General features: G+C 43.3%; 1 protein-coding gene across 1 annotated transcript; it reads right to left on the reverse strand.

Moving 5' to 3' along the window:
- Positions 1-835: 835 nt before the first annotated feature.
- On the reverse strand, positions 836-7000 carry LOC136381484 (speedy protein E4-like). Its single transcript, XM_066350218.1, has 7 exons — positions 6892-7000; positions 6153-6362; positions 5461-5519; positions 4943-5028; positions 3162-3333; positions 2919-2993; positions 836-949 (listed from the first exon to the last, which is right to left on the reverse strand). The coding sequence occupies exons 1-7, from the start codon at positions 6998-7000 to the stop codon at positions 836-838; spliced, it is 825 nt and encodes a 274-aa protein (XP_066206315.1).
- Between the last annotated feature and the right edge of the window lie 4614 nt (positions 7001-11614).

Genomic DNA, 11614 nt, shown 5'->3' on the forward strand with positions numbered 1-11614 from the left:
GTCTTCCCTCCTTTCACTTGGAAAGAAAGAAAAAAAAAAAAGAAAATTGGTTGAATAATCACAACCTGTTAGGCAACAGGGACATTAACAGTGAACAGGTAATCAGTCTGATACAACCACACATATCATGAAGGTGAGAATGTCATCTTTATTATATTTCTTAAGAGATGCATTGCACTGCCCTCTTTAATGATCTAAAGTAACACGCAAACTTGTCATCCAGGCAATTTAAAAAATGACAACTGAATTCTTACAATTAAATAATAAAGACCAAAAAATAAATATGTATAGTTATAAGACTATAGCAGAACTACCCACCTAGTGGAAAGAGAATTGATGTTATATAATCATAATACAGAAAGCCACAGAAATCTATTGTAAAAATGTAAACAAAATTATATTTATATATGATAAGTCATCGTAAAACTAGGTACAGCATGTTTTCAAAACTATGTACAAACTATTTAACATAACTATATAAATATTAAATACAAAAATAAATATAATAATACTAGGGGAAACATTTAAAAAATAAACCAATAAAATTTATAACATACATTAACCTATCACAATCTTATGATTCTAACTTTATATTTTTAAAGTGTTTCCCTCTGATTCTGAGTCCCTCAACTCCACCTGCAGATGGCTCTAGACAGTTGAAAAGAAGTGTATAAAATATGGGACCTCCAGCTTATATCAGAGGAGAGATTTGAATTTAACAATCTGAAATTTGGGGCAGTGTCTTAGGAGGGAGGGATCCTACAATAACCCTGTTATCCTATAGTCCTTCTACGAGAGCAGGATGTGTTAACTCTTCACCTCATTTGAGATTATTCTAATTTTGCTCGATTGTTTGCACAGGAGGCTCCTCTTTCCTGTCCTTGTGTCTGCCATTAGCATCCGGATGGTCATTGTGCTGAATACTCAAATCTCTTCTGGGCTGAGTGATCTAGAAGAGGAGAAAGAGAGGGATGTCACATTTCAAAAAGGCAACTCTCCAGATAGAAAGACTATTTAAATTCTCGATCAATTCTAATAAGAGTTTAGGCTAACCTGTAAATCTGAGTTTATCTCTAATCATTCTCAACCCCACTCTTGAACCATTGCTTTCAGGTGTGATTCTTCAACTTTGATGACCTAGAGTCTAAAATTATTGAATATTGCAGGTAATCAGCTTTATAGCAAGGACTTTAGATGGTTCTATTCAGGGAGTAAGATGCTGCAAAAGTGTTGCTTTAGCTCACTCACACCTGGTCCTTCTGTACTACTGTACTTAAAACCTTAATGTGTCACCACACTACAGACATCACTGACACATTTACATCACAAACCACAAGACCGGATGCCTGATCCCTAATGCTATCCCTGGATCTTAAGTTGAACCAGACTACCTTGTCTAACCTTGGCTAATACTATGGTCTGAATATTTGTGGCTGCCAGAATTTATACCCTCAAAAATGATGATATTAAGAGATAGTGGCTGGCTCTGGCTGGTTGGTTCAGCAGAAGAGCTTCGGTCTGCCATGTAGAAGTCTCGGGTTTGATTCCTGGTCAGGGCACACAGGAGAAGTGCCCATCTGCTTCTCCAGCCTTACCCCTCTCCTTCCTCTCTATCTCTCTCTTCCCCTCCTGTAGCCAAGGCTCCATTGGAGCAAAGCTGGCCCTGGCGCTGAGGTTGGCTCCATGAATGCCCCAGAGGGGCCTAGCATTGACCCCTGGTGGGCATGCTGGGTAGATTTCGGTCAGGCGTGTGCAGGAGTCTGTTTGCCTTCTCGCTTCTAACTTCGGAAAAATAAAAAAATAAATAAATAAAATAAAAATAAATAAAATAAATAAATAAATAAATAAATAAAGAAAGAAAGAAAGAAAGAAAGAAAGAAAGAAAGAAAGAAAGAAAGAGATGGTTGCCTTTGGCAGGTGATTAGGTCATTGGGTGTAGTGATTATGAATTATTGCCCTCGTAAAAGACCCCAGAGAGGTGCATTATCCCTTCCAATGTGTAAGGACATGGTGAGAAGGTGGCCATCTGCAGCACAGATGACAGTCCTCAGCAGAGCCTGACTGTGCTGGCACCTGATCTCAGACTTGCAGCCTCCAGAACTGTGAGAAATAAATGTGTGCTGTGTATAAGCCCCCCAGTCTGGGCTATTTTGTCCCAGCAGCCAGAATGGACTAAGAGAGCTAGTTCCCAAGATTTAAACCAAACCTTTGCTTAATCCTGTGCCCAAACCCGTCACTCTAATGTATCTATCGTAGAAAGCCATACAGGATCTAGTATTTCTCAAACTTCCCTCATTCTGATAGACTTCCTTGACCATAAACTTGAGGAAGGAATTGTGTAATTGTGCAAGAGGAGAGCTTGATGGGTCAGGGCAAATGAAGAACACACAAGTGATCTGGCCATGGCCATTTGTTTGAGGGTATATTAGGATGAAAATATAGCTGGTCATGATGTATGTCATATTTTTGAATATAGAGACTATTCTACCTAACATTCTATTATTTCAATAAGTCTCCACGCTGGGATTTCAGAGAGATAGAAGGCCCAAGTAAATTAACAACAGAAAGTCAAAACACAAGATATGGAAAAAATGGAAAACTTCACTTTTCACAAAACTCAACATTTCAAGAAAGCTAATATATGGACCCTGTTACTTTGGTTCAAATGATTTCAGCCCAATCATGATGTCTGGCTCCCACACGTGCCACCGAGGTGCATGTGTGTGGTCGTCAGCCTGTGTCCTGGAGCCTGTCAGAGCCTGGCTGTGTGCCTGGTGGGTCCACTTCACAGTGTGTGGATCGGCGAGGGGGACGGGGCAATGAGCGAGGATCCACCAATCGGATTGCTGGGATTTCCTAAGTAGACAACAAATCATTCCGTCTGTACCCATGAGGAGACCACCTTCCTTCAGACCCACCTTAGCCTCAGTGGCCTCAGAAATAAGGGTGCGATCGCGCCCCCACACCCAGAGCTCTGGATCAAAAGCCTGGATCTGGAAAGAGAAACAGCCCCCTGAGAAGATGATGAATCTCCAGGTGGACCCCGTCCCGCCCCTTGTCCAGCCCCCAATTCTGTCTCAGCCTCAAATCCCAAAGCTGATCCCCAGGATCCCTTCTGTCTCCAATGTGGCCGCCTCCGCCAAGTCCCCACAGCCACCTACCTCCTCACACTCTTCCCGGGAGACCCACGCCCTGTAGCCCATGGAGCGGAAGAACTGGAATCGCAGTTTGTGGAATGAGCGGCGTTGAGCGAGGTAGTGCTCCCCATAGAGGAAGGGAAGGATGGCCTGCTTAGGGGCGTGGTAATGCTCCTCCATATCCAGAGCCAGGTAGCTGAGGACAGACACCAGGAGGCCAGTCAGCAGCAGGAGAGGAAGGACCCCTGGCTGAGGCCAGTTGCCCAAAAGGACAGGACTTCCGGGAGCCCTATCTAGTGTCACAGGGTGCCACCCACTCTTCAAGAAGCCACTGCTGAGCAGGGACCTAAAGGGCACCTCTCATACCTGGATGATGATCATAAAATCCTACAGGGAAGCCGGCCCCTTTCCTTTAACATGCTGTGTGCGCACGCACCAGTCTCATAGAGCAAGTACCTGTGCTGCTCCCGTGGGCGGCCCTGACTGGTCCTTACTGTATTCACCGCTTTCCTACCAATTGACTCATACAGGACTTGCTGTGGTGGTGCATTAACTCAAGAAAGCTTCTTGAATTCTCTTCTTCCCCTCACGTTCCTTGGCACTGAGATGCAGGTTATAAATTTTCATAGAATGAGTGAATGAATGAGTGCTTTGTCTCATAGCAAGTGCAAACCTGATAATCTCAGACTCAATATAACGTAAGCATCTGCAAAGTGATAAGAATTGTACTATTTAAGAAGCCATCGATATATTGACAGGTGCTGCCTTCAACTGGGGTCTAGTTTAATGGGATTGGCAAAAGAGAGGAAAGGGCATTAAAAATAACTAATTTAAAATAGCACATTTTAATGGAATTCTGATTAGAGTGCTACTGGAATGCAGGTTAGTGGGTCAGAGATGGTATCCAAAGATTTTGGTGTTTGAACTGTTTTTAACAAAATGTCTTTTATTCAGATATATATGTGTAAAAATACCTAGACAGAAAATACAATAGGAAAAAAAATAATAGGAAGGGTGTTTCAGAGGAGCCTTGCCACAAAGAATGGAATATCAGGGTCGTAGGCAAGTTTGATGGAGATCCTAGAGAGAGCAGAATTCAAATTGAAAACTCTTGCCTTGATTTAGAACAAAATTAGTGAAATTGTTGGGGGCTTGAATTGGTTAACTTGTGATCTGCAAGGATTTTCAGAAAGATTTGTAAGAAATTTCCCCAGGGAGCATTTTACAATACATAAAAATGTGCTATTTAATGGAGGTCTGAAATGAGGAGGAAGACCTCTACGTTTGGTGTTGTTATGAGGGGGGAACAGAGATACAGGAGAGAGAGAGGAACTGGACACGGAGAGTCTAACGCCTGTTTGCTTGGCGGCAGGGTGGTGTCATTTGTTTATGAAGCATCTATGTTTTCTTTTGCTTTGTTCAGCCTTTCAAAAAGTGTTTATTGATATTAGAGACAGAGAAAGGGAGAGGGAGAGAGAGGAATATCTAAATCTATCTGTTCCTGTATGTTCCCTGACTGGGGATCGAACCAGCAACCTCTGCTGATTCCAGACAATGTTCTAACCAACCGAGCTATCCATCCAGGGCCTGCTTTGTTCAGCATTTTACCTGACATTTAGGTTGCTGGCTTTTGCAAAGAACACTGTAAAAAACATTATAGTTTTTACTACAATCTTAATGGTTTTTTACACAGAGTGAACAGTACAAATAAATTTTTTTAAAGAGGTGGAAGTCAGAGACCCACTCCCCCCCTTCATACTCCCAGGGTTTGAATATTGACTGATGGGATTGAACATAATACTCACAGGGCCAGGAAGAAATGAATTCGCTGGTACTGCCAGGAGTAGAGGCCAGCGCGGCTGAAATAAGCCACCACCATGGACAGCAGATACTGAGGGAAAGAGGGAAATACATACATAAAAGAGGGCTCACACCCTGAAAGAGGAAGCTCAGTGGGATAAGGGAGAGGCTGATGTTTCCAGATGGCAAGCACGAAGGGTTCAGGGCAGGTGTTAGGACCGCTGGCGTCAGGAGGGTCTTTGCTAACCTGGAGCAAAGGGGAGTCCCCAGGCGCTGTGAGGAGACCTGATGTGCTAACAACCATGGAGGCAAGCCTTGGGCTCAGATCCCAGAGGAGCCATCCTAGTGGCAGGGACCCCCCCACACACCCCCATCACCCCACTCCCTACCCCCATCCACACTGTAAGAACCCCCTTGGTCCCTGAGGGGAAGTGGTGACAAGGCATCAGGTCGGAGAGAGAACCCTGGGCACGGAATGCTCTCTGTGCCCGAGGGCAGATGGTAGAGCAGGGATACACCCTACCTTGTCAGAGATCATCAGATTTTTGTCCCAGGCCAGGAATTTTTTAATGACAGGATCCTCTATGAAAAGAGGGCTTATGTTAGCTAGACCAGAACAGGGTTGCCATGGGAGCATTGCAGGAAAAGAGGGAACCATGCCCCGCTTGGGGGAGTTTTAGGATTGTGACTGAGGGTGAGGCTAATGGGAGGAAGAACAGAAGAGATTGTTCCTTGAGCCAGGGAATGTGGTGACCACCATCCCCATTTACCCAGTCTGGGGTGATTGAGTGACAGGTAGGATGTCAGCAGCATATCTGCATGATTTAGATCTTTAGTAATGAGTGATGCTCCCTCATCAGTGTGAATGTGCCCCTGCCAATGTCACAGCACTCAGCCATTGTCTCCATTGACAGTCACATCGGGCTGGGAAGATGGCCTTATCTTCCCTTATAAGATGAAGGTCTTTATTTCAAAAGGCCAAACTCAGAGGTACAATTGAAACTGAGCTTTCTTATCCCAAGTGCAGACCATTTTACAGTCTAGCCTAACCCTGTATCATTTGTAAATGTCCCTGATGAGCGATCAGTACAGAGTTCTCCTAGGATAGAGAGCTTACCAACTAGCAGAGCAATCCTTTTCTATTGGAAAAGAGTAGTTATATGAATACATTTTTACAGGATAGATTGGAGGGTGCTCTCCAGGGTCCCCTCCTACCGAGCAGCCTGGTGAAGGCCTTATGGTGCTCAGGTAGCACTGAAGACCGCCTGTGCCTCTTCAGCTTCATCTTGAGCCCACACAGCGTGTCCACGACCCAGACGTCCTGAGCCCCAGGGGCAGACTCCTCTCTCTCCTGCTCTGTTGACCCCTCCCTCTTCCTCTTCCTGTCAGCCGACTGAGGCTGGGGGCTGGAATCTACACGGGGGGCTGAGGAAAGAAACCAGGCTACAATATAAAGTCTTTGCCTTTGGAATTCAGCTACTGGTCCACTAAACCCATCCCCACTCCATCCCACCTATTTCTCTCCCCACCCCCAGTGAGCAAACCCGTCCATCCTCTCCAGTGTCACAGACAACTGGTCTTCTCCCCAGCCGTCTCTCCATCTTTCTCCTTTGGCAAAATCTACCTGCCCCCCCCATTCATCCTGCCATTGTTCTATGACTCTGTCCTCAAAACTCCTCCTTGTTTAAATATTATTTCTCCTATTGGGGGGGAATCAAAGGAACTCTCCACTGTTTCCTCCCTTCCCATCTCTCATGCTGGGATCTCATCTCCTAACCCTCCTTCCTTGCTTCCCAGGCTTTTTCTTCATGGGAATATGCTCTTCCCCAGCTCCTGTGATCTCCTCTAATCTCTGGTTTTCTGAATCTCTCCTTTCTTTCACACACTCTCACAGGTCTCCCTTCCTCCTCACTGGTCAGCCCTCTCCAACCCTTTCTGTCCCCAGTTTCCTCACCTGATGGTCCTGGCACGACTTCAACCACTCTCACCTCCAGGGGGTACCCTGAGGATCTAGGCTGGGGGCTCTGCTTCTCAGACTGGAAACTTGATTCACAGTTGGCCATGGTTTTTTCCTAACTCTTTCTTTTCAGGTACCTAGACTCTAAACTCTTCTGGGTTTTCTATGAACACACTGTTCTCTCAACTGATCCGTAGCTTAGAATGGAGAAAACCTCCAGTAAGATGCTGTTGGCACACCTCTGTTGCCAAGCAGCACGGAATCTGGTCCTTCCAATCAGGAAGGTCGGAGGCCTCTGAGGTCATCGGTCATTCCAACTGGGCAACATGTTTGAAGGATGCAAACACGTGTAACTGTCATGTGTGCACTTGTCCTGGAGCTTGGGGGCAAACACTGTCTCCTACCACTGACCCCACAACTTCTGACCAGCTTCCAAAACCATCCTCATGTGTCAGCATTAGGTCTTACCCCTCCCTCGGGGATGCTGCGTTCTCTCCATTCTGAGCTTGAAATATGTTGGGCTCTTCCTTTCCCATTCCTATTCCAGAGCATAGTCGGGTGGAAGAGGGAGGGGACAGGGACATTTAGGGAAAACAAAAATTCTACAACCTTTTGAAAATGAAATCAGTGTTTAAAAAAAGATCCCAGGTACATTGACTTTTTAAAATAAAAGTTTACTTTAAAACAATCCATTTGGCAAAGCCTGATGGTTGCAGACACAATATACAGGATTCTGTAACGGGGGCACGAATCCTGTATGCTTAGGCAAGTTTCAGTCTGAGAGACATTGTAAGGACCTAAAATCCTAGAAAACAGTACATATGCTTACATACTTCAGATGGTGTCTACAATGTGGGGGATTCTATGGATCACCCAAAGCTCCTCAATGTAGAAAAGGAGAAAACACCTCCAGTCTTCATTTCAAAATGTTCAGCCTGTGTATTTCACTCTTGACCCAGAAGTTTCACTACACTCATGTCCTATGAATAAAATGTCACACTCACAAAAAGAATAAGTGGAAAGTCTTCGAGACAAAAAATGATGCTGTCTGTGCAGGTGTGGAGTGCAGATGCAGAAAACACACTAACCAACTCGGTGTTCTGCAGGATCAGGGGACAGTTCTTCTGAAATGCCTGCCTGTCTTATACCATTGCTGTTCACCTGGGTATTGAATCTTTTCTTTCTTTCTCTTTCTTTCTTTGTTTCTTTCCTTTCTTCTTTCCTTCCTTCCTTCCTTCCTTCCTTCCTTCCTTCCTTCCTTCCTTCCTTCCTTCCTTCCTTCCTTCCTTCCTTCCTTCCTTTTTCTCTTCCTTCCTTTCTTCCATCTTCACTTATTGTAATAAAATAACATAAAAAATTCACCATTTTAACCACACTTAAGGGTAAATTCAGTGGCGTCGAGCACATTCACATTGTTGTGCTACAATCACCACCGTCCATCTCTGGAACATTTTATCTTCCCAAACTGAGTCTGCATCTATTAACTACTAACTCCCCACCCTCTCCCCCAGCCTCTGGCAGCCACCATTGTACTTTCTGTATCCATGAGTTGGACTTCTCTAGGGCCCCCATATAAGTGGAATAATACAGTATTTGTCAATTTATTTCTGGCTCATTTATCAGCATGATGTCCTTAAAGTTCCTCCATGTTGTAGCATGTGTCAGAATTACTTTCACTTTTAAGGCTGCATAATATCCATTCTATAGGGCACATTTTGTTACCCAAAGATCAGCTGATGGACAGTAGGGTTGTTTCTACCTCTTGGCTCTGAGTCTTGTTTTTGATCCTTTGTGTGAACTTTGATGAGTAATTCAGGATATACCCAAACATTTATTTTTATTTTTATCACATATTTTTAATCAGGTTGTACTAAGCATGAGTGAAGTCAGATACAGTTCATACAGAAAACAGTCCAAGGGGTCCTTGTTTTATGACACAGTCTGTTCCTACAACAGTGACATAACCCGAATTTTGTTGTAAGTTGAACACACACTAGCCTAAGTCACTTACCTATCCTAACACAGTTGTAAAATCATAATTTAGAATATAAAAACAGAACTGAGCCACAGAAAAAGGAAAGTGACATAAATATACTGTACTGTACACTACTGTAGTAACAGAAAAAAATGACAAAAAGTGAGTGTAAGTAAAATTTCTTACCTTTAATCCTGTGATTGGCTTGCACACAGGAAGGGGCATTGTGAGGTGAGACAGAGTGACTTATTGGGAGGAGGAGGCTGGAGAGACAGGGAACCTGCAGAAAGTGCTGGAGATACTGGGTCAGGTGAATCAGGATTGCCTAAGGAACATGCAGGACACACTGGAGATGATTCTACCTGTACTACAGGTGTTTCATCTTGAGATGATGTAGAGGGTACAGGATCTGGTGCAGGCCTCTACCTCCTTAAAGAATTGTTCCAGGCTAGTCTGGAAGGTTAATGACGTCTTCTCTTCCAAAATCTTCCTATAGCATTCCAAGGCATCCAAACATCTCTGTAGACCTTTCTGAATCTGTCATCACTGGGGTTCTTAGCCTGAAATTCTGCCAACCCACCCTCTACCACAGGAAAACCTTCTGCCAACTCTTGGTAGTAAATCTCTTGGGTGCTGGTGTATCTCTCTCTTCCTCTTCAATCAGCTGCTTCTTCAGGTGAAGGAGGTCCTCAGGAGACAGCTCCTTCCATGTGATGCCAGTAGCTCTATCATTTAGTAGCCATGATAAAGTCCAAAAGTCGTCAAAGCAACACAAATGGAACACTTGTGCTTTTAACAGTCCAAAATGGTATAGGTAAGCATACTGTGGGATGCCAACTCCCTCACTCATACAACACATTACTGCGTATTCTTCTGCTGTGTGCGACCAAACTATATAGTTTACCCACATAGTCCGTAAGTATGACACTAACGTCATAAGCCCAGAGGCGGATCAAGGTTGGTTGAGGCCCCAGGCGTGGAAGAAAATATTGGGCCCCTTAAATAAAGAGACAGGGAAAATAAAAATACATGTTAACCACATTTTTAAATAAAAAATATTATGTACTATTAATGCTGAATTTGCACATATGAAACGAAACTTGGTGTCATTAGAAAATAGTTTGAAGTTGGGGTATAGCGGGCCCTTCAGAAGTCAGGGTCCAGGGCATGCACCCAGTGCACTCGCTGTTAAATCCACCTCTGCATAAGCTAAAAAACTCATGTCTCAATTTTTTAAACTTTTTATGGGAGTGAGTGTCATAAACTCAAAATGTCTTATGTGGGGACTGTCATAACCCGAGGACCCCCTGTATAGAAGTTTTCAAAACATTAAAACTAGAATGACTATATGATGCAGCAATTCCAGTTTTGGGTATTTATCCAAAAGAAATGAGAACAGGATATTGAAGACGTAGCTGTATCTACATGTTAATTGCAACATTATTCACAATAGCCAAGATATGCAAACAACCTGTGTCAACAGCAGATCAATGGATACAGAACATATGACATATAAATGTTATATAGATATATAACTTAAATAAGATTTCAGACATATTCATGTATAGAGAGATAGATATCTTATTCAAGTTTGAGAAGTAAGGAAATCCTGCTATTTGTGACAATATGGATGGATATTTAGGGTATTATGCTAAGTGAAATAAACCACACAGAAAAAATAAATTCTTCATGGCATCACTAATATGTGTTATTTAAAAAAAATAAAATAAGAAAGAAAAAAGTCAAACTCATCGGAACAGAAAGTAGAAAAGAGGTTGCCAGCAGCTGGTGGGTGGGAACAGGCAAAGGCTGACAATGAGTGCAAACTCTGTTATAAGATGAACAGGACTGAGGATCTCATCAACAACATGGTGGATTTGGTCGATAACACTATTGTACAATTGAAATTTGCTAAGACAGTAGAACTTAAGTGTTCTCTCTCACACACACACAAAATAGGCACACATGTGACATGGTGAGTATGTTGACTGGATGGGGGGAATCCTATCACAATATACACATATGTTAAATCACTTTGATGTCCACTTTAAATATCTTATAATATTTGCATTGGCCAAGTGGCTCAGTTGGTTAGAGATGTTGTCCAGATTCGCCAAAATTCTAGGTTTGGTCCTTGGTCAGAGCACATACAGGAATCAACCAATCAACACATGGATAAGTGGAACAACAAATTGATGTTTCTCTCTTACACACATCCTTCCTCTCTCCTTAAAAATCAATAAATAAACATTTTAAAGCCTGACTGGTGGTGGTGGTGCAGTGAATAGAGCATCAGCCTGGAATGTTGAGGTCCCAGGTTCAAGACCCCAAGGCCACTGGCTTGAGCTCAGATTCATCAACATGATCCCAAGGTCGCTTGCTTGAGTCCAAAGGCTTTTGGCTTGAACCCAGGGTTGCTGGCTTGAGCAAGGGGTCACTGGCTTGCCTTGAGTGCCCCGGTCAAAGAATGTATGTAAAGCAATCAGTGAACAACTAAAGTGGCACAACTACGAGCTGTTGCTTCTCATGTCTCTCTTCTTGTGGATCTGCCTCTCTCTAAAAAAAAAATTATAAAATAATTTACATTTCCACCCTCAGTGTGTGAGGGCACTGCTGGTGGAATGTAAATAAGTACAATTGTTATGGAAGAAAATATGGTGGTTACTGAAAAAATTAAGAATAGAACTACCTTATGACCCAGCAATCCCTCTACTGGGTATGTACCCCAAAGCTTGAAAACATTGG

The sequence above is a fragment of the Saccopteryx leptura genome, chromosome 9 (assembly GCF_036850995.1).
Source record: "Saccopteryx leptura isolate mSacLep1 chromosome 9, mSacLep1_pri_phased_curated, whole genome shotgun sequence".
Taxonomy (NCBI): Eukaryota; Metazoa; Chordata; class Mammalia; order Chiroptera; family Emballonuridae; genus Saccopteryx; species Saccopteryx leptura.